Genomic DNA, 23,582 nt, shown 5'->3' with positions numbered 1-23,582 from the left:
GGGTTCTATTTTCAATTTTTTGACGGACCTCCATATTGTTTTCCACAGTGGCTGCACTAATATGAATTCCCACCAACAGTGCACGAGGGTTCCTTTTCCTTCCCATCCTCAGCAACACTTATTGTTTTTTATCTTTTTGATTCTGGTCATTCTGACAGGTGTGAAGTGATACCTCATTGTGATTTTGATTTGCAGTTGCCTGATGGTGAGTGATGCTGAGCATGTGTCTGTTGGCCAACTGCATGTCTTCTTTGGAAAAATGTTTATTCAGATCTTCTGACCATTTTAAAATCAGGTTGGAGAGGTTTTTTTGGTGTTGAGTTGCAGAAGTTATTTATATATTTGGATAATAACCCCTTATTGGATACACCATTCGCAAATAACTTCTCCCATTTGGTAGGTTGGCTTGTCATTTTGTTGATGGTTTCCTTTCCTGTGCAAAAACCTTTTATTTTGATGTAGCCACAAGAGTTTATTTTTGCTTCTGTTTTCCTTGCCCCAGGAAACATATCTTAAAAAATGTTAGTAAGGCCAATGTCCGAGATATTATTGATCTGTGTTTTCTTTAAGAAGTTTTGTGATTTCAGGTGTCATATTTAGATCTTTAATACATTTGGAGGTTTTATTGTGTATAGGATGAGAAAGCGGTCCAGTTTCATTCTTTTGCATGGGGCAAAATGCAGATGGAGGAACTGAATTTTTAATTGCATTTAATTCTAATTAATTGAAATTTAAATTTTAAAACTGAAGCGGTTTCTTTATTAAACACAACTTTATTTTTTGGTAAGACTACATTTCATTTTGTTGAAATTTTCAGAGACTAAAGAAAAAAATGTAAACATCACAGTATTTTTATAGCGTTTACTTTTTGAAATGATAGGATTTCAGATGTTGGGTTAAAATATAGTAGTTAAAATTAATTTCATGTTTCTTTTTACTTTTTCAGCATGGATACTAGAAATCTAAAGCTCCCTGTGGCTCTCACTGTCTTTCCACTGAGAGAGCTGAGCTAAGAGCAGAAAGGTGAGTAGGAGGAGTTAACAGGTAGAAGAAGCCTAAGAGGTATTGGGACTGGGTCGCACTTCTCAGGATGCAAGCTCACATTTATTTAGCTTTTATCTTATGCTCAGGACTTCAGACATTATATACACAAGACTCAGTCACAGATAAATATCACTAGCCTCTTGCTACATGTTAGGAAACTGAAGCTCGGGTTTGACCAAGGTCCTGTGACTGGTGCAACCACTTCATTGAGCTGCTGAACTTGGCAGGGGTCCTGGCCTGCACTAGTTTTATTTATTCTCTGAGCCCTGCTTCCAGCCTAGCTCTGTCACATTTCTTCTGCTTGCCTCTCCATCTCTTAGGCAAAGCCCACATTTCTGGACACTTGCCGGAAGATGCTCTAGGAGAGTTGAAAGAATGGGTGGCCACAGATGAATCATTTTATCAAACTCTTATGAAAAAGCTCTTCTGTGTTAGGCCCTGTCTAAAGCCTAGCCCCATCAAAGCTGTTTCCAGATGCCAACAATACAACCAGCACAGGGCAAACACTACTCCTTCCCTCCCCACCACCAGCGCAGCCCCCAAATCTCTGCTGTGAGATCTGGAAGGGTTGGAGGCAAAGTGGTCCTTTTGTTCCTCATCCAGTCCCTAATTGGGTCCCAGATGTGAGTCCTTCTGAGGGCCCTGTGGGAGTGCATGTTCGTGTGGGCATGCATGTGTGTGTATGTGTGTGGGGAATGCACGTGCATGTGGGTGTGGGGAGTGCATGTGCATGTGGGCATGCGCATGTGTGGGCATGCACGTGTGTGTGGAATGGGGGTGCCCACAGCACAGCTGTCTCTCCTGCCCGGTCTGATCCAGCTCTGCAGCTCTGCCCTCAGAGTCCATGCTTCAATCTCTTGCTTCTGGGACCCTTGTGAGCAGGCTGCTGACAGGACGCTCTGAGCTTGGTCATCCTCCTTCCTGGGGGCTCTCTGAGGACTTGGCCCCCAGCCAGTCCACAGGGGGGAAGTGTGGGCTGTACCTCCACTGCCCCATCTCTTTTCACTTCCTTTTTCTCCTATTAGTGTAGGAAGCCCACTGGTGGTTGGCCTCAGGAGAAACCTGGAGGAGGAAAAGCTTACTTCTCCTTCCTGCAGGCACCCCATCCTTAGGAGCTATATTTGGGGGGATGCCATGCCTGGCTGAGGTGACAAAGGGAGAGATTCCAAGGCAGTCTCCCCAAGGCTAACCACTCTCTCCACAACTGGGTAGGTGAAACAGACAGCATGGGGGCAGTGAGATGGCTGGGGGCCCAGCCAGTTTTTGCCACTTTTTATTAGCCCTGAGAAGGTACCTGGTCCCTTTTATTATTATTGAGTCCCTACCATGTGCCCAGCACATTGCTAGAGGCTGGTGACAGCAATGAAGGAAAGACAGCAATCCTCACTGCCAATCATTCTTCGTTGGGAAAAGGGATCAAGAACGAATAAGTATACATGTCAGAGCTAGCTATTGGGAAGCCCAATCTAGTAGCATAAGGGGATGGGGAGTGGCCAAGGGGAGAGACCAGGGTGCTGGTAGCTGTATTTAACATTTGGCTTCCCCCAACTCAGAGCCTGCTAGATCATTCTGGGCACCAGGAGAAGCCCCACCACACTGTGCCAGCCTAGTGAAACTGGGTTTCCGTCTGTGCCCTTTTCTTGGTTTTATTTGGTTGCATATGTCCCAGCTCACTTTATCCAACTCATTCTGTAGACCCAGGAGGCATAGTGGGCTGGGCAGAGCAGGCCATTAGTCACATTTGTTCAGTGTCGAGGATGCTCTGCACATCCCAGGGAGCTCTGTGGCTCTAGACTCAGGGTGGAGTCCGGCCTCCTCCCACTGCTGCTCGTGCGGCTTTAGGGATAGTCAGCACCCAGGCTAAAAGTAGCAGACATCTCCCTGGTTACAGGCCCCAGGCCTGGGAGTTTGGGCTTAGAAAGGAGGCCTGGGCCACAGTGACCACTTCTCTCTCTGTGGCTCAAGCCACTGCTCCAGACCCTGAGTGGGCATGTGTCCAGGAAGTGTGTGACTGGTCCTCAACTGTTGGGACACCAAGCAGTAGCTTCCAGGCTCATTCAGAGTCATCCAGGGTTGGTGCCCAGCACGGACCTGGGACACTGAGCCTCCTCACCATGGCCACTACACGTGGGCAGGCCCTGGGCACCCTGCTGCCCACCCTTCTGCTGGGACTCACAGGTAAGTCCTGGGTGCTGGCCAAAGACACCCTCAGAGCTGGCAGGGAGGCCCTGGGGAATCCCTAAACCCAGCTGTCTTGTGTTGCAGGGGTCTGGGCCGTAGAGGACTTATCTTAGCCCTTTGCCTATGACAAGGTGTTTGTTTGTGTCCTTTCCTCACTGTAGACATGGTAGGAAATGAAGGTGGTGGGAGGCTGGGGGTCAGGAGGACACGAGGGCTAGAGACTGAGGAAGCACAGGGAGAGAAAAAGAGTCCACCTCCCACCCGGGCTCCCTGATGTCAGCTCTGGTCTGAGTGGCTAGCAGACCTAGGTCAGAGAGGGAAAGAGGGCCAGAGAGACAGAGTTAGAGGGCCCTCGAGTGTTGGCATCTCTGGCGTTGTGGGAAGAGAACAGGACTCTCAATCAGATAGACCTGCTTAACATTCCTTCTTAGCCCGCAGCAGGCTGGATGATCCTATACAGGTCACTAAACCTCGTTGTCTCTGTCTCCTTTTCTGGGATGAATTCCCCCATCTTCCACGGGGAAGAAGATGGTTTGTAGATGTGCAGCTTCATTCTAAGATTTCTGATCAGTTTCTTGGGTGTTCAGAGTGCCTGGAGGGGGAAGAGAATCTAGTTCTGCAGTTGTCCTGGGATGACACTAGGATGCAGATGCTAGGCTAGAAGAGGATGGGCAATACTGCCTCAGGTCGAGAGAGCTCCCCATCCCTGGAGGTGAGCAAGCAGAGGGTAGATGCCAATGAGATGTGGACATTGAAGGACCTGATTAGGAGGGCCAAACGTCTCTGCCCCAGGTGGCTTTCGACTTCACACTGATGTCCAAGAGGGAAATCTCAAGTCCTCACCACATCTCTCCCCAAAACCAGAACCATCCACCTGATGTCCAAGAGAAAAGCCTGGGAGACATTTCTCCATAATCCATGGTGTCCCCCATAGTGGAGGACAGACCCTTTCAGTCTGTCACCAAGTCCTGCTGGCTGTATCTGTCACATGGGTCTTGGGTCCCCCCATTACCCACCACCCTGATCCAGGCAGGCCTGTGCTGCCTCCTTACTGGTGTCCCTACTCCCATCCTGCCATCCTCCCTTCCATCCTCCACACAGCAACCAGTTTCCTTCTAAACCACGTCCATGAGGCCACCTGCCCTTGCGTTCACAATCTCCGATGGCTTCCCATCACACTCAGAATAGAGTCAGAGGCATCACCCTGTACCACAGGCTCTTCCCCATGTGGACCTCTCGGTTCATGATGCTTGGTTCTCTCAGCCTCTCAAGCCCACCAAGCTCTTCCTTCCAAGGTATTCTTCCAAGGCTGTTCCCACTTTCTAGAACATTCTTCCTTTGCCCTTTCTCATGGCTGCCTCCTATCCATCCCTCAGGTTCAGCTCGAAATGTCACCTTCTTCAGGAAGCCTTTTACATTCTCTTCTAGAATAAGTCTTCTGGCATTTTTTTACCTTGCACTTCACATTTCCCTGAAGCTGAGCCCCAGTTTTAATGACATATTTGCTTGTTTACTTGTAATCATCCGTTTTATGCTCCCCACGGCTGGAATGAGACACAGTGCGTAGTTAAGCCCACAAGGCCTGACGTGCCATGGGCAGCCCTCAAGGGCCATTGAGTGTTGTATGCATCCTGTTCTGTGTGGTCACAAGCTCTCTTTCATAGCTGGGCAGCCCTTCATCTCTCTGATGGGCCCATCTCAGAGGACAACCCCAGGAAATCCGGTGCCTTTCAACTGTACTGCTGGCCCCTTTAGCTCCTGGGACTTCAATGTCACCTGGAAGAAGGGCAGAGACGAGCATCCAGCCTCAGCTCAGTACCTGGTGATTAATGACAAAGGCAACTATTCTATCACCAGTAAGGTATGGGTGACACTGGCCCGCCAAGATATCTTATTGGGGATCACCTGTGAAGTCACCTACACGGCGCTGAAAGAGCCTCTGCGAAAGACCATGAATCTCTCCCAAGTGCTCCAAGGTGGGGGTGCAGTAGGTGGGGGCGCGGGGTCACGACCTGAGCCAAAGGCAAATGCTCAACCACTGAGCCACCCAGGCGTCCCTTAAAAAATGTCTTATTTGTTCAACCAGTAGTGAATGTCTACCGTGTGCCAGACATTATTGTAGGTGCTGGGGATACAGCAATAAAGTTAAATCCCTGTCCTTGTGGGCATCATATTTTACTCATTCGTAAAATTATATTTCATGAGGTGAACTATTTCAAACATACAAAAACTGATATACCAGACACCTAGGTACCCCTACCCATTTTTAATGAACACTAACATTTCACTTTATTTGCCTTACATTGAGGATACAAGAAAATATTATTTCTTAAAAAAAAAAAAAAGTAACAGAGGAGAGAGTGAGAGGTCTTGTGGTGGGTTCCGGGGAGAAGGGACAGGCTGGGCAGGCAGGGGTAATTTCAACAGATGTTTCTGTTTGTCTAGTTGTCCCCACCCTGAAGATCAGCACCAAGACCTCTAGGACGCACATCCGCGTGCATCAGAGAGTGAATCTCACTTGCCACGTGAGCCACTTCTACCCCTCCCCCCTACGTCTCACCTGGATGGAGAACAGACGCAAGGTCCAGGAGGTGGAGTACCCACAGGTCACGAGAAACCCAGATGGGACCTACTCTCTGGAGCACACATGGCAGGCAGAGGCCACGCTGAATGGGACTGAGTTTGCTTGCTGGGTGGTCCAGGATGAGCAACCCCCAGTCCAAGCCAATATCACCCTGCATGCCCAGGCGCCCAGGTTGGGAAAAGGTGGGTTCCATCTCTTGCTGGCTCTCCAGGTGGCATGGCTAGGTGGTGTCAGGCATGAACACTCCCACCTACCCTCGGACTAGGGTGCAGGCAGTAGTAGGTGCAGGACTCAGGGAAGCATCCGATGAAGGTGAAGGAAGGGAGGATGCCTTGGGCTGGTGACAAAACTCTCAGTCATTCACCCTAAACTCCACACCCCCTTCTTCCCCCACACTCCCACCAAGAAGGAGCAGGACTTTCCTTTTCCAATAATAGGCACTTCTCAGGTAGGAATTTCTCTGCCTTAACGCTTGACTGCAGGAAACGGCAGAGACTGTGGACTGCTGGGTGCCAAGATCTCTTCCAAGAAGGCCTTTCTTTGTCTTTCTTTCTTTCTTTTCTTTCTTTCTTCTTTCTTTTTCTTCCTTTCTTCCTTTCTTTCTGGATTTATTATTGAAGTTTTTTGTGGTTTTTGTTTGTTTGTTTTTTGGAAGGCTTTTAATCAAGACTGGTTCAGCTGAAAGTTTCTGGGAGTCAATTTTAAAGAGAGGCCAGAATTCTTCACTCCCTTAGCTGGGAAACAGAATGGATGCTGGAGCAAGACTCTCCTCTCTACTATCCAGTGTTCTCTGTCTCTCTGTCCTTTCTCTTTCCTCCTTCGGTCTCCTCCTCTTCCTCTTTTAACCTTCCCCCCTCCCCATCCTAACCCCCTCCCCCCTCCCCTCCTAACCCTCCCCTATCCACCCCCTCCCCTCCTAACCCCCTCCCCCCTCCCCATCCTAACCCCCTCCCCCCTCCCATCCTAACCCCCTCCCCCTCCCATCCTAACCCCCTACCCCCCTCCCCCTCCCATCCTAACCCCCCTCCCCCCCTCCCCATCCTACCCCCTCCCCCCTCCCATCCTAACCCCCTCCCTCCCTCCCCCTCCTAACCCCCTCCCCCCCTCCCCATCCTAACCCCCTCCCCCCTCCCATCCTAACCCCCTCCCCCTCCCATCCTAACCCCCTACCCCCCTCCCCCTCCCATCCTAACCCCCTCCCCCTCCCCCTCCCCCTCCCATCCTAACCCCCTACCCCCTCCCCCTCCCATCCTAACCCCCTCCCCCCTCCCATCCTACCCCCCTCCCTCCCTCCTCCGCATCTCCTGTCCTTTGTGGCCGCGGATGACTTTGTCCACTAGGGGGAGCTGCCTGCTAGCAGTTCAGCCCGAGAAGCGCCCGCGGCGGGACCAACTTTGGGGCTGCCTCCATCAGCTCGGGGAAGGAATGACTGGCCCGGCGGGCCGACCCACAGCCTCCAGGGCCGGGGGAAGCGGGGAAGCGGGGAAGCGGCTGCCGCGTGCCCGTGTCTCGGTCGCCGCTGCTGCCCGCGAAGGTGGGGTGCTGGGGGGCGTGGCTGGCCAAACAGCGGTCTGCGCCCCGGTCCCCGCGGTCGGCCTGCTCCCAGGGCGTCGGGAGTGGTCCCACTCACCGTTCAGTTTCTCCGGGTCCTTTTTGGTTGTTGCCCAGCAGGAATAAGAGAAACGTTCGCCCAGTGGGATACGCAGATCTGGGTGGGAAAGTCCAAACTGGTCTTTGCTCTTCGGAGGCCAGCGTCAGTTATTTCTTTCTTTTTTTTTAAGAATGAATTTATTTTTTATTGGTGTTCAATTTGAACAAAAAGCTCACTCCGAGCTTTGGCCTCGCCGTCTCATTCTCCTGCCTTTTCCAGGGTTGGGGCCCCCTTTTTGTTATGTGTGAGAGGACCTTGGGACCCGCGCAGCTTCAGCATCCCCACCTCGGGCCTCCTTGACCTGTTGGCTGACACCTGTAGGGCACTGACCCTGTCCCGGAGGCCCTCGCATGGCTTGGCTGGCACATGACAGGACAGGCAGCAGAGGAGCTGAGATCTCAGCCGTCTGAGCTGGGGTCAGAAGGCGGGTCAATATGCTCTTTCCTATTTTTCTCCCCCTCCTGCCTGAGAATAAGGGCCTCAGTGTGATCTCACTGCTCCTCTCAAATCTCAGTCTCACATGCTCTGTTTCTGGTATTTCCTTCTCCCTGAATGCCCCCCCCCCCCAACCAGGCACATGGTTTGGTCCCCACAGTGGCACTTAGCCCAAGGGGCCCTCCTGCTGTGGGGCTCTGTTTGCTTACACCTCTCCTCAGTGATGGGACTCTCACTCCTCTGAAGCAGATTCTGGATCTTGTGTTTGGAGGTGGCCAGACTCTGGAGCTAAGCTGATCAGTGTTCCATCACAGAGCTGCCACCAGCCATCTGTGTCCTGGGTTCAGTTCCTCATCTGTGCCCTGACAGCTGTGGCACCTGCCTCGTGGGACCTGCCGGGGATTCCTTTCCTTGGCCCCTGCTTGGCAACTGAACAATGAGGCTCACAAAGGGTGCTGTGTCACGACTGCTTGCAGTCTCCAGGGTGCCCAACCCAAAGCCTGCTGCAAGAAGCAAAATATTGAAGTTCACTGATCATGATGGTACCAATAGTAGGAAAGTAAAGGCCTGTAACAGAAAGAGCCCATGACCTGAAGTCACAAGCCTTGATTTGGACTATGGATGCTGTTTGCTGTGAGGCCGGTGGGCAAGTCACTAACCCTCTCTGAGCCTTTTCTTTCTCTAACATTAGAAATAAACAACAATTTCTCAGATGGTTCTTGTGAGTATAGGATGATGATAGGATCATTTATGGAGTGATCACTATGTGATCACTATATTCTACTCTAGTTACTTTACTTAATTTACCGGCTAAAAATTAAGAATGCTCCCCAGTTTGCAGATGGGGAAGCTGAGTCTTAGAGAGCCAAGTTGCCCAGGCTCAGCCAGTGGAGGGGCCAGGAATGCAAACCTGGGTTGGATGTGACCTCATAGCCTAAGCTCCTAACCTATTCTCTGTACCACCTGCTTTTATATGATCTGGGCCTTGAGCATGGAGCTGCTATACTCTTTCTGGGGATGGAAGACAGACCTGAGGCCTGTGACCTGTGACCACAGATCTGTGACCACAGACACAGACCCCGGGGCCAGACTGCCTGGCTAAGAACCCTGGCTCTGCCACTGACTGGCTGAGGACCATGGAGAGGTTACCTAGCCTGTCTGGGCCTTATTTAGTTTCTTCACCTGTAAAATGGAGATAGTAACAGTCCCTACTCCTAGGGTTGCAGGGAGAACCTGGTGAGTTAGCAGAGCTGGAAAGCAAGAATTCAGCGATGTGGGTGTTTGCTGGGAGGTGTGGGTGGGAGTCAGCCCATACCTGTTGCTGTGCTCCAGGCATCTGGGCACCTCTGTGCCTCTCACGGGAGGGGTCTCTCCCTGCAGGCCAGAGCGCCCACTCTTACTCCTTGCAAGGCCCCCTCCAGCGATCAGAGCCAGGCACGAACATCCAGCTGACCTACATGTCCTTTGGATTCCCCTCACGTCACGTTACTGTGACCTGGCTTAAGAAGAACCACAAGCTCCCCAAGTGGCAGACCCATGTCCACCTCAGCGGAGACACGTACAATGTGACCAGCAGAGTGCTCGTCCCGCTGCAGGCTGATGACGTGCTCTCCTTTGTCCAGTGCCATGTCAATCACAAGTCCACACTACTCTTCCAGAAAACCATCAGCCTGGACCAGTACCTCCGTGGTAAGAATATTCTCTCGGCTCAGGTGGGTCAGTGCACAGTTGGGCTGTGCATGTCTCTGCCTCCATTTCCTCCTCTGAAAATGCTACAGCCCTCACTTGGTTGTGGCAAGGATTCAGTGATATAATACCTGTTAAGTACATAACACAGGCCTTGCTTATATGAATCACTCAGAGTGGCACTTCTCTGGGCTCAGTTTCCTCATTTGTAAAATGGAGAAGAGTATCTTTCAGGAACTTCATGTTTTTATTATTATTGTTTTATATGGAGAGGACATAAAAGTCTTTTTTTCATCTGATTTTTGTTGTTGATTTTCCTGGCCTGAACCAGTGCTTGGCAGGTCTATAAATTCAGTGAGGTTGTGTGTATCATACTTAGAAGGAATTATAGCTCTCATCCCATTGTTTATGACAACTCTAAAGCCCAGAGAAGGCAAGTGAGTGGTCCAAGGTTGCACAGCAGAAAATAATTCCTTAAATGTGTGTAGGACTTTTAAGTGTACAAAATATTTTCCTCAATATTTTTGCTATTATCATGGCAATAAAGGCATCATTTTATATGAATAAAAATATTGTTATTAACACTTCAAATGAGCATAGCACACAGTCATTAAGGCACATTCGTGTGGGTTCACTTATTAAGTTTGTGTCACTGCCCTATACTGTTTGTGCTCACTATATTGGTGACTTACACAAGGAAATTGAGATTCAAAGAAGTAAAGTCTGCCCCAGGTTGTAAAGCTGGTGAGTGAGAGACCTTTCATATGAATTCAGGCTTCTAGCTGCTTTTTACCATCTGTGGGATCATCTGCTTAGTTACTTAGGCTCTCCCACTCCTATCTTTGAGTGTAAAGCAGGAAAATGATCATTCAGGGGGGTCCTCCTTATCTGAGTATTTATTATATAATTTCCTTGAAGCTGAACACATGTATAGAAAAGCAAAAATCATAGAAAATACAAATATTCACAAATGAATAATTACTTATAAAATTAGCCTCACTCAAACCTCTGGCTGCTTAACACTGGCTGCATCTCTGTTGGGTTTCCCATCAGGGAAATGCCATTGTGGGCGTCTTTATCTGGGTTCCCCTGAAAACAGAGCCTCAAAACAGGTTTGGGTGCAGGCATTTGGGAAATGATCCACAGAGGCACAGGTTGGGACAAGGGATGGGGAGCATCAGGCAGGGACGGTGGGACACCCAAGAGAGTTATTGAATGGGTGCCCCTGTGGACAACTGAGGCTCAACAGCACTGGGACCCTTTCAGGACCTGGGTAGACTCTTCCTCAGGATTGTCCCTGGGTGGGGTAAGGAAGTTGGGATGTGCTTGCATGGTCTGGGTGTCATTTCATGGTCATGGAGAAAGCCCAAGGCGGAGAATCTGGGAAGTGTTGTGGGAGTTGCAGGAGATATGAGGCACCTACCAGCTTGGCTGCCCTGAGATAGGGCAGCAAGGTGTAGGTGGTGTGGAGCTCAGAGACCCTCTGTTGGAGATCAGCGTTGCTTTGATTGAAGTGTGGCAAACAAGAGACCACACTGTGCAGAAAGAATCTGCATTCCTTGCAAAGTGAAATCAGAGTTCTTGCAAAAGTTGTTTCAAGAAGTTGATGCCAATGATGTGGGGAAACTGCTGGGATCACAGGCAAAGCCTCTGAGTGCTTCAAGATGGAAAAAGAAGAAAAAGATCCATGATGCTCACGATTCCATTGGCACTTCAAAAGAGGACACTTTGAAAGAGGCCCCTGTGAAAATTGGTAGAACATTCAAATGCTTTCACGTAATTTTTCAATTACTTTTAATGATGGTACTGTGAATGTGATATCTGTAGATACTATATGGATTTGTTGGTACTGTAGTATAAGGTTTTGGGAAAAAGTATATTTACCTTCTTACACTCCCAACACCTGTTCCTAAGAGTTGGTGCACAGGTGTGCTTATATTTTACATTTAATGAAAACAAATTAAATAAAATTAGTTTTATCACTGAAATGTTTTTCAAGATGAAATTTCAACCAACTCTTCCTTGACAATTTCTATGAAATTGTGGCCCATTTTGTATAGATTCCTTATAGTGGCTTTTTGTTGTTGCTTTCTGATACCAGGTACCCTTCCGTGTTTAGCTCATTTGATTCTGTGAGGATTAGAGGAGATATCATATGCACCGCTGTTCTGTGTGTGGAAGCAGTGATCATCTCCTGTGTCTGGGTCTCTGTCTTCCTAATACTGCTGGGGGACCACACAGCCAGGAGAACTCACTGGCAGCTAGAATTGGCATTTGGGCCTCTCCCTCCTTTGACTTCCACAGTCCATAACACTTGCTTGGGAGTACCTTACCTTGGCCTATCCTTCCTGGACATCACCCCAGTTACTAGGCCTGATTCCTTCTCCAGCTCCACTTCTTTGCTTGGGAGTCATCCCTGCAAAGGGGAAATGCTGAGTACAGATAGAGACCTCCTGGGGTGTTTACCTGCCTTGGCTGTCCATCCACTAAATAACTGACAGAATTTTATAGAGCTGGCTGGGTTGATTATGAAAAAAGGATATTTGGGGGTTAGACGCTCCTTGCTCTTTCTTTTGCACTACCTAAGGAGTTACTCTCTCTACCCTAGACCAAGGGGTGAAATCTATCTTAACTAGATCTGTAAGACATGATCTGACCTTGGGCTGTTGCATAATTTAAGAATTCCAGAGACAAAAAAAAAAAAAAAAAAAAAAGAATTCCAGAGACAGAGGGAAAGTGACTCACACAAGCTCTTGCATTTGGATGTGTTCACTGTAGGGACCACAACCTGGATCTCCTTGCCCTTGGTTTAGGTTACACTCTACCATGCTTTTGTGTTCATATGAATTCTACTGACATATATAACATTTAATAGAATTTAAAAATCTTCCAGATTTTCTTCATTATGAATACATTCTACTGCACAGCTAAAAATCAGTTGAAAGGAATTCTAGAAGTCATTAGAATGTAATTTCAGAAGACAAGAATCACAAATGCATATAGTCTTAAAGTTCGGGTGTTAGATCAGCATGATGGTAAAACATACTGTGTCTTGCTCCCTTGTGACCTGGAAAGGTACTAAACCTCTCCAAACCCTACGTAAACCCTTCTCCTTCCTTTTTTAAAAAATTTTTTTAAAGATTTTTTATTTATTTATGTATTCATAGAGACACAGAGAGAGAGAGAGAGAGAGAGAGAGAGAGGGAGAGAGAGTCAGAGACACAAGCAGGCTCCATGCAGAGAGCCCGATGTGATGCGGGGCTAGATCCAAGGTCTCCAGGATCACGCCCTGGGCTGCAGGCGGCGCTAAACTGCTGCACCACCGGGGCTGCCCCCCTTCTCCTTCCTATGCAAAATCTCAGTATCTTGGACTCATAACCATGTAGAATCTGTGAATCTTCAAATCTTAGAATTATCAAGTCACAGAGTAAGGCAACTAACTTGTAGGTTATTAAGTTCTTTTTTTTTTAAAAAAAGATTTTATTTATTTATTCATGGGAGAGAGAGAGAAGAGACAGAGACACAGGCGAGAGGGAGAAGCAGGCTCCATGCAGGGAGCCCGATGTGGGACTCAATCCTGGGTCTTCAAGATCAGGCCCCAGGCTGAAGGCGGCGCTAAACCGCTGAGCCACCAGGGCTGCCCCTTTTTTAAGTTCTTTTTTTTTTTTTTTAAGATTTTATTTATTTATTCATGAGAGAGAGAGAGAGGTTTTTAAGATTTTCTTTATTTATTCAAGACAGAGAGAGAGAGAGAGGAACTTGTAGGTTATTAAATGGAATTTAATACTTATCTTTGCATATTTCATAGCCAAAGTGGGGAAAAAAACAGAGAGATTTTGATGACTTTCCTCAATCTCATCATTCTTTCATCCATGTATTCCTCTATCCACCTCTATCAAGCATGCATTCACTCAATGCACACTCTCATTCAGACATCATTTACTCATGCATGCACCTGTTAACAGATACCTGAATCCTCCTCTGGGGCAAGCCCTGAGCAGATTACCCATGTTAGGAGCCCCCAGACTCTCACGGTGGATTTCCTATAGTAATTGTCTGCTTTATCTGGGCTGTGTCAGTTTCTCCTACAGTGACAGTGTCTCAGTCTTCACCCTCCTTGGGCTTGGTGGCTATTACCTGCCACGTGCAGAGATTCTATCCACAGAGTGTACATCTCACCTGGATAGACAACTGTCATATGTTCAAGGGAGCTGAGAAACTCACATCCAAGCGGAATGGCGATGGAACCTACACCATGGAAAGCTTGCATTTGGTGAATGTGTCCAGGCAGGAGTCTGAGCGGGTGCTCACCTGTAAGGTGCAACATGAGGCACAGCCTCCCATCCAGGCCAACCTCATATTGTCCACAGCAGCCCATGGCACATACAAGCCCACTGGAAGCTCAGGTAAGCTCACCTCTACTGCTTTGAGCTACTAGGTCACCTTGTCTCCTGAGTGGAGTGAGGTATTTAAACTCACGGAGCCCCATTTGCTGTCTCCTTCTGTCCATTGGTACTTAGGTCCAGAGATGCCTGTCCTTCTCTTTGTGGCTTTCCTTCTGGGCTTCAAGGTACTGCTGGTGATGAGTTTCATAGTCACCTACATCTGCAGGCGACAGAACCTATAACAGGTGAGTTGGGGGCAGGCCTTAGTACATAGAGAGAAGGTCATGTCACCATCATGGACTGTCCAGAGGAGTCCAAGGTGAGCCCACTATTTCACACAGCACATACCAGGAGGATATAGTCTCGCAAAAATGTTGGGAATGCTCTTGTTTTCTCTAAATGTTTTTGGAAATCTCAGAGGCTTCCAGCTCCCACGCATCCTGAGTTTGTACATCCTGGCTTTGAAAGTTTTTGAATGAAGTGTCTTTGAATCTGGGGTGGGGTTACAAGGTGTGGAGTTGGGATAAAGGTCAAAGCTTTGAGCTCCAAACTCCAAAGATTCCCCCATATACTGTATATATGTCAGTTTTCATAGGACTCGGTTTTGGAATGAATAAGGAAAGTATTACTAAAACTACTAATGGAGCCCATTGAGGGACTGGGAGACTCTAAATAGTGGCAAAGATGAACATGGGTGTGGGAGAGCTCAGAACTCAGACAGAGAGGCTGGGGAGTAGGGAGTAGAGGTGTTTTTTCTGATCCGCACCCTGAGTCCAGACATGCAGAATGCCTGCCACATAGTGCTCAAGAAGTATTTCGGGAATTAATACAAGAAAGAATGAATGAGTGAATGAATGATTGATTTCCCTAAACTATACCTGCATGCTCTACAGTACATTGCTTGATTTTATCAATTTTCCACAGCTCTATAGCTCTCTGTTATAAGAATATGATACAACTTAGGGATTCTTCATAGAATATTATGAAAGCTCTATCTGCTGTTTGGGTAATACCAGTTTGCAACCAGCATTTTTCTTTCTGTTTCCACGGGCTTACATGGGAGGGAGAGTCCCTCTTGCTCCTTTGCTGTGGTCCACACAGCAACGGTGTTAGTATCCTTTGGGAGCTTTTGTAATACAAAAAAAAAAAAAAGCTTTTAATTTTTGATGAAGTTTTGCTCTTTCCATTTATACCTTTGATCTAGCTTTATTCTTCTGAGCTGTGTGTGTGTGTGTCTGTGCATTATAAATGGTAAGGATCTTGTATTTTTTCTCCCATTGGGATAAATTATCCAGCACTCACTGATCAGCACAGCTGCTTTTGCCATATAACAAACTACTCCATAAATGTGTGGTTCTTTTTATGAGGTCTTACTGCTATGAGCTACTTCTCTATCTCTGTCAAAGCTTCCCTGCCCTATAAGTCACAGGAATGACAGGGGAATACAATCAATAGTATTGGAATAATGTGGTGATAGATGGTGATTACACTTACTGTGATGAACATTACATAATGCATAGAACTTTCAAATTACTATGTTGTACATATAAAACTAATACAGCACTGTATGAAACTTTAATAATAAAAATTTTAAAAGTATCTTAAAAATAAAATTTGCTGTGGCATCTAGAAAATGAAGAAATAGACCCACACACAATATTTATCTGGCCAAGTGATTTTTGACAAAGGTGCAAAAGCAATTCAGTGTGGAAAGGATCTTTTCAACAAATGATGATGAAACAATAGATATCATATGTTTTTTTTTAAAAGAAAAATCTTAAAAAATTTTTTATTGGAGTTCAATTTGCCAACATATACCATAACACCCAGTGCTCATCCCATCAAGTGCCCCCCTCAGTGCCCATCACCCAGTCACCCTAACCCCCCACCCACCCCCGCTTCACCACCCCTTGTTCGTTTCCCAGAGTTAGGTGTCTCACATGCTTTGTCACCCTCACTGATATTTTCACTCCTTTCCCTTTATTCCCTTTCATTAATTTTTATATTCCCCAAATGAATGAGACCATATAATGTTTGTCCTTCTCCGACTGACTTATTTCACTCAGCATAATACCTTCCAGGTCCATCCGCGTCGAAGCAAATGGTGGGTATTTGTCTTTTCTAATGGCTGAGTAACATTCCATTGTATACATAGACCACAGCTTCTTTATCCATTCATCTTTCGATGGACACCGAGGCTCCTTGCACATTGCTGCTATGAACATTGGGGTGCAGGTGTCCCGGCGTTTCACTGCGTCTGAATCTTTGGGGTAAATCCCCAGCAGTGCAATTGCTGGGTCGTAGGGCAGATCTATTTTTAACTCTTTGAGGAACCTCCACACAGTTTTCCAGACTGGCTGCACCAGTTCACATTCCTACCAATAGTGCAAGAGGGTTCCCCTTTCTCCACATCCTCTCCAACATTTGTTCTTTCCTGTCTTGTTAATTTTCCCCATTCTCACTGGGGTGAGGTGGTATCTCATTGTGGTTTTGATTTATATTTCCCTGATGTCCAGTGATACGGAGCATTTTCTCATGTGTTTGTTGGCCATATCTATGTCTTCCTCTGTGAGATTTTTGTTCATGTCTTTTGCCCATTTCATCATTGGATTGTTTGTTTCTTTGCTGTTGAGTTTAATAAGTTCTTTATAGATCTTGGATACTAGCCCTTTATCTGATAGGTCATTTGCAAATACCTTCTCCCATTCTGTAGGTTGTCTTTTAGTTTTGTTGACTGTTTCTTTTGCTGTGCAGAAGCTTCTTATCTTGACAAAGTCCCAATAATTCATTTTTGTTTTTGTTTCTCTTGCCTTCGTGGATGTATCTTGCAAGAAGTTGCTGTGGCCAAGTTCAAAAAGTCTGTTGCCTGTGTTCTCCTCTAGGATTTTGATGGAATCTTGTCTCACATTTAGATCTTTTTTTAAAATATTTATTTATTTATTTATTTATTTATTTATTTATTTATTTATTTATGATAGTCACAGAGAGAGAGAGAGAGACAGGCAGAGGGAGAAGCAGGCTCCATGCACCAGGAGCCCGATGTGGGACTCGATCCCGGGTCTCCAGGACCGCGCCCTGGGCCAAAGGCAGGCGCTAAACCGCTGTGCCACCCAGGGATCCCTCACATTTAGATCTTTCATCCACTTTGAGTTTATCTTTGTGTATGGCATAAGAGAATGGTCTAGTTTCATTCTTCTGCACGTGGCTGTCCAATTTTTCCAGCACCATTTATTGAAGAGACTGTCTTTTTTCCAGTGGATAGTCTTTCCTGCTTTGTTGAATATTAGTTGACCATAAAGTTGAGGGTCCACTTCTGGATTCTCTATTATGTTCCATTGATCTATGTGTCTGTTTTTGTGCTAGTACCACACTGTCTTGATGACCACAACTTTGTAGTACAACCTGAAATCTGGTATTGTGATGCCCCCCAGCTATGGTTTTCTTTTTTAAATATTCCTCTGACTCTTCGGGGTCTTTTCTGATTCCACACAAATCTTAAGACGATTTGTTCCAACTCTCTGAAGGAAGTCCATGGCATTTTGATAGGGATTGCATTAAATGTGTGAATTGCCCTGGTTAGCATTGACATTTTCACAATATTAATTCTACCAATCCATGAGCATGGAATATTTTTCCATCTCTTTGTGTCTTCCTCAATTTCTTTCACAAGTGTTCTGTAGTTTTTAGGGTATAGATCCTTTATCTCTTTGGTTAGGTTTATTCCTAGGTATCTTATGCTTTTGGGTGCAATTGTAAATGGGATTGACTCCTTAATTTCTCTTTCTTCAGTCTCATTGTTTGTGTATAGAAATGCCACTGGTTTCTGGGCATTGACTTTGTATCCTGCCACACTGCCGAATTGCTGTATGAGTTCTAGCAATCTTGGGGTGGAGTCGTTTGGGTTTTCTATGTACAGTATCATGTCATCTGCAAAGAGGGAGAGTTTGGCTTCTTCTTTGCCAATTTGATGGCTTTTATTTCTTTTTGTTGCCTGATTGCTGAGGCTAGGACTTCTAGTACTATGTTGAATAGCATTGGTGAGAGTGGACATCCCTGTCTTGTTCCTGATATTAGGGGAAAGGCTCCCAGTGTTTCCCCATTGAGAATGATATTTGCTGTGGGCTTTTTGTAGATGGCTTTTAAGACGCTGAGGAATGTTCCCTCTATCCCTACACTCTGAGGAGTTTTGTTCAGGAATGGATGCTGTATTTTGTCAAATGCTTTCTCTGCATCTATTGAGAGAATCATATGGTTCTTGTTTTTTCTCTTGTTGATGTAATCTATCACATTGATTGCTTTACGAGTGTTGAACCAGCCTTGCATTCCAGGGATAAATCCCACTTGGTCATGGTGAATCATCTTCTTAATGTACTGTTGGATCCTATTGGCTAGTATCTTGCTGAGAATTTTTGCATCCGTGTTCATCAGGGATATTGGTCTATAATTCTCCTTTTTGGTGGGGTCTTTGTCTGGTTTTGGAATTAAGGTGATGCAGGCCTCATAGAATGAGTTTGGAAGTATTCCATCTCTTTCTATCTTTCCAAACAGCTTTAGTAGAATAGATATGGTTTCTTCTTTAAATGTTTGATAGAATTCCCCTGGGAAGCCATCTGGCCCTGGACTTTTGTGTCTTGGGAGGTTTTTGATGATGACTGCTTTAATTTCCTCCCTGGTTATTGGCCTGTTTAGGTTTTCTATTTCTTCCTGTTCCAGTTTTGGTAGTTTGTGGTTTTCCAGAAATGCGTCCATTTCTTCTAGATTGCCTAATTTATTGGCGTATAGCTGCTCATAATAAGTCTTTAAAATCGTTTGTATATCTTTGGTATTGGTGGTGATCTCTCCTTTCTCATTCATGATTTTATTAATTTGAGTTTTTTCTCTTTTGTTTTTAATAAGGCTGGCTAATGGTTTATCTATCTTATTAATTCTTTCAAAGAACCAACTCCTGGTTTTGTTAATATGTTCCACAGTTCTTCTTGTCTCTATTTCATTGAGTTCTGCTCAAATCTTTATTAACTCTCTTCTTCAGCTGGGTGAAGGTTTTTTTTTATATATAAATATTTTTTATTGGTGTTCTTTTTTTAAATTTTTATTTATTTATGATAGTCACAGAGAGAGAGAGACAGAGACAGAGAGAGAGAGAGAGGCAGAGACATAGGCAGAGGGAGAAGCAGGCTCCATGCACTGGGAGCCCAACATGGGATTCGATCCCGGGTCTCCAGGATCGCGCCCTGGACCAAAGGCAGGCGCTAAACCACTGCGCCACCCAGGGATCCCCTTTTTATTGGTGTTCAATTTGCCAACATATAGAATAATACCCAGTGCTCATCCGGTCAAGTGCCCACCTCAGTGCCCATCACCCAGTCACCCCCACCCCCCACCCACCTCCTCTTGTACCACCCCTAGTTCGTTTCCCAGAGTTAGGAGTCTTTCATGTTCTGTCTCCCTTTCTGATATTTCTGGGTGAAGGTTTTATTTGCTGTTCCTTCTCCAGCTCCTTTAGGTGCAAAGTTAGCTTTTGTATTTGAGTTCTTTCCAGTTTTTGAATGGATGCTTGTATTGCGATGTATTTCCTCCTCAGGACTGCTTTTGTTGTATCCCAAAGATTTTGAACGGTTGTATCTTCATTCTCATTAGTTTCCATGAATCTTTTTAATTCTTCTCTAATTTCCTGGTTGACCCTTTCATCTTTTAGCAGGATGGTCTTTAACCTCCACGTGTTCTAAATCCTTCCAAACTTCTTCTTGTGGTTTAGTTCTAGTTTCAAAGCATTATGGTCTGAAAATATGCAGAGGACGATCCCAATCTTTTGGTATCGGTTAAGACCTGATTTGTGACCCAGTATGTGGTTTAAGTTCCATGTGCACTTGAGAAGAATGTGTATTCAACTGCATTTGGATGTAAAGTTCTGTAACTATCTGTGAAATCCATCTGGTCCAGTGTATCATTTAAAGCTCTTGTTTTTTTGGAAATGTTGTGTTTAGAATATCTATCAATTGTAGAAAGCACCGTGTTCAAGTCTCCATGTATAAGTGTATTATTATCTAAGTATGTCTTAACTTTGGTTATTAATTGATTGATATACTTGGCAGCTCCTGCATTTGGGGCATAAATATTCATGATTGTTAGGTCCTCTTGTTGGATAGATCCTTTAAGTATGATATAGTGTCCCTCTTCATCTCTTCCTACAGTCTTTGGGATAAACTTTAATTTATCTGATATGAAGATTGCTCCCCCTGCTTTTTTTTTGAGGACCATTTGTTTTTTTTTTTTATTTTTTTTTAAATTTTTTTTTTTATTTATTTACGATAGTCATACAGAGAGAGAGAGAGGCAGAGACACAGGCAGAGGGAGAAGCAGGCTCCATGCACCAGGAGCCTGACGTGGGATTCGATCCCGGGTCTCCAGGATCGCGCCCTGGGCCAAAGGCAGGCGCCAAACCGCTGCGCCACCCAGGGATCCCTTTGAGGACCATTTGAATGGTAAATCGTTCTCCAACCTTTTATTTTCAGGATGTAGGTGACCTTATGTCTAAAATGAGTCTCTTGTAGACAGCAAATAGATGGGTCTTGCTAAAAAAGAAAATCTTGACCATTTCCTTATAGCATACACAAAATTTAATTGTCTTAAAAAATTGCCTAATATCAGTATTACTGAACAACTTACACAAAAGTACTAAGAACAAATTAATACAAACAGATAGATCATAGACTTAAATTTAAAACCTAAAACTATGAAGCTTATAGAAGAAACCATAGGGATAAAAAAAAACAAAAATAATCTTTTTGGTCTTGGGTTAGCAGGGACTTTATAGATAAGACAGGGGAAAGACAATCTATAAAGGAAAATATTGAGCCATTTGACTTCATAAAACTTTAAAACTTTTATTCTTTGAAAGATACTGTTAATAAAAAGAAAAGGAAGGTTACCGACTAGGAGAAAATGTTTGCAAAGTGAATTTAATAAGGACTTGCGTTTGGGACAGAGGTGGGCAAATGACAGCTGCCTGTTTATCAGATTTATTATCTGTGGCTTCTTTCAGGCTGAAATCAGAGAGAAGTGATTGCAGCCCAGACTGATGGCCTATGAGCATGAAGCATTTACTGTCCGACCTTCTAACAAAAAGTTTGCCAGCGCCTGAGAGAGAATATTTAAAAAAACTGTAACAACAAAATAGCAAGAAGATAGTTGCATTTTTAACTGCATGAAAGATTTGACCGGGGGTGCCTGGGTGGCTCAGTCAGTTAAGCTTCTGCCTTCAGCTCAGGTCATGATCCTAGAGTACTGGGATCAAGCCCTCCTGTTGGGTTCTCTCTCTGTGGGGAGCCTGCTTCTCCCTCGCCCTCTTCCCCTCTACCCCACTCATGTTCTCTCTCTTGCTCGCTCTGTTCTCTGTCTCAAGTAAATAAATAAATCTTTTTTTAAAAAAAGATATGACCAGAACTCTCCCAACGAACTGAAGAACATGTACAAGCAGCAATGAGAGTTTTGCTAATGCAAAATGTATTTTTTTAACTGCTTTGTCTTAATTAGAATAGCTTTTTAATAAGTTTCCATACCTCTTTGGGGCAAACCTTCCCACCTTGTCCTGTTGCTCAGAACTTCTATGGCTCTTCTCACCCCAGATGCATTTTAGAATCACTTTGTCAACTTTCATTAAAAACCCTTTTACAATTATGATTCAATTGCATTGACTTTGTATATTCATGTGGGCAAATTAATATCTTTCCAATGCTGATTTTTGCTACTCACAGACATGAGGTAGCTCAATTTAGGTTTTGTTTGATGACTTTTAGTTCACCAGTTTAAGAAGAATTTTGGTCCCATGATGGTCTTATGTATCCCTACTTAGAGCTATTTTTAATACTTTCTCATTTATGGAATCCTTAAAAATTAGTATTACTGTTTGCAGTGGGTTTGGGACTGCTATATATGAATGTAAATGAGTTTTGAGCATAGAACTTAACTTATCCAAGCTTATCACACTCATACTAATGCTCATACTGTGGACATTCTTTTATGTGTAACTCTTATAACATCAATTGACTCACCTAGATTAGTTTTTACCTTCCTTCCTTATAGTTACATATGCACATGCTTCAAAAGGTAAATAGTTCTATACAATCTACATATGAAAACTGGAGTTTCCCTACCTCCCGCTACTTGCCACCTCTTAGGGGCAGCCATTTCCCTCTCCTTTGATTATTTTTAATTGATTCTTCTAGATTCTATAGTCAGAACGCATAGAGCATGCTTCTATTCTTACTTCTAGACTTTTCACTCAAAGGCGTTATACAGTCACTTCCACTGTGGATGATGGGGATACAATGCTCTGTTACTCCTGACCCCACACCACATGTATGTATTTCTACCCCACCACTTTAGTATTTTAATTTTAGACAACATCATAGTCAGTGTCCACATTATAATGGCAATGAGATTGTGTTTTATAGCACAATCCCTTTTTTCCCCCCAAGATTTTATTTAAGTTAAAGTTAGTTCACATGGAGTGTAGTATTAGTTTCAGGGGTAGAACTTAGTGATTCACTTGTTACATGCAACACCCTGTGCTCATTACGTCAAGTGTCTCAATCTTGTGTAACATGCCCAGCTTTGTTTGTGTCAGTCTGCTCATGTATATTTTGTATAACCACCACCGTATTCGGGGTACAGAACAATTCTATGGCCACAGAGGTTACCCTTGTGCTACCCTTTCTTAGGGACAACCAGCCCCATCACGCCAAACGTCCTGCACATGCCAATCTGTTCTCTATAACTTCAAGAATATTGTGTCAGTGGAGTCACACAGTATGTGACATTTTGATATTGATTTGATTAATGTAACATAATGCCTTTGGAAACTTACAAGCTGTGCACATGTAAATACATTATTCCTTTTTATTGCTGAGTAGTACATCCTCATAGGAATGCAGCACAGTTGGTTCAACCAATCACTTCTCACTGGATATTTTGCATGTTTCCAGTATTTCCCATTACAAAGAAAGCTGATTTAAACATTTATGCAGAGATTGCGTGAAGCCATGGTCTTCATATCTCTCAGATAAATGCCTGGGAGTATGATTTCTGGGACATAGAAAACACTTCCTCTCCTGAAAGAATGGAGGAAATGATGCATTTTGTTGGAGACAGCACATACAACTTCTCTTTATTTTAAGATTTTATTTCTTTTTAAAGTAATCTCTACACCCATCTCACTAACCTGAGATCAAAAGTTGCTCACTTCACCAAGTGAGCCAGCCAGGTGCCTCAAGCACATACAATCTCTGAGGTCCACACTGCACTGTGCATTGGGGTGAAATTGTATCAGTTCCATCAATAAAGGGTTGGAATAGGGAGTCATTTCTGGAGCAGACCTCATTCAATCCTCAAATTTTTAAGGCCCTGATGAACCCATTCCTACCACCAACTGAGTAGTTCTTGGTGGAGGCTGGTGCAGAATGAGGCCACAAGCCAGCCACCCTCAAGTGTTCTGGGCTCAGGAGTTTGGGACACAGCCGCCAACCACAGATCCTTCTTGGCCTGGGGCTCCCAAGTGGAGGATCTCCCTGAACACCTCAAGATTGGAGGAGAGGCCAAATGCAGAGAGCAGATGCCC

At 45.0% G+C, this 23,582-nt stretch overlaps 1 gene segment (V, D, J or C); it reads left to right on the top strand.

The window, feature by feature from the left end:
- Nucleotides 1-978: 978 nt before the first annotated feature.
- Nucleotides 979-21,626, top strand: LOC129497859 (signal-regulatory protein beta-1-like). The segment is given in 7 exon segments: nt 979-1,023; nt 4,890-5,201; nt 5,671-5,991; nt 9,276-9,584; nt 13,661-13,987; nt 14,102-14,211; nt 21,009-21,626. Coding segments are annotated over 5 exon segments (1,353 nt in total).
- Nucleotides 21,627-23,582: the final 1,956 nt, after the last annotated feature.

The sequence above is a fragment of the Nyctereutes procyonoides genome, unplaced genomic scaffold (genome assembly GCF_905146905.1).
Source record: "Nyctereutes procyonoides isolate TBG_1078 unplaced genomic scaffold, NYPRO_anot_genome, whole genome shotgun sequence".
NCBI lineage: Eukaryota > Metazoa > Chordata > Mammalia > Carnivora > Canidae > Nyctereutes > Nyctereutes procyonoides.
Note: the sequence above shows the minus strand (reverse complement) of the source record. Positions and strands in the feature narration are given on the sequence as shown.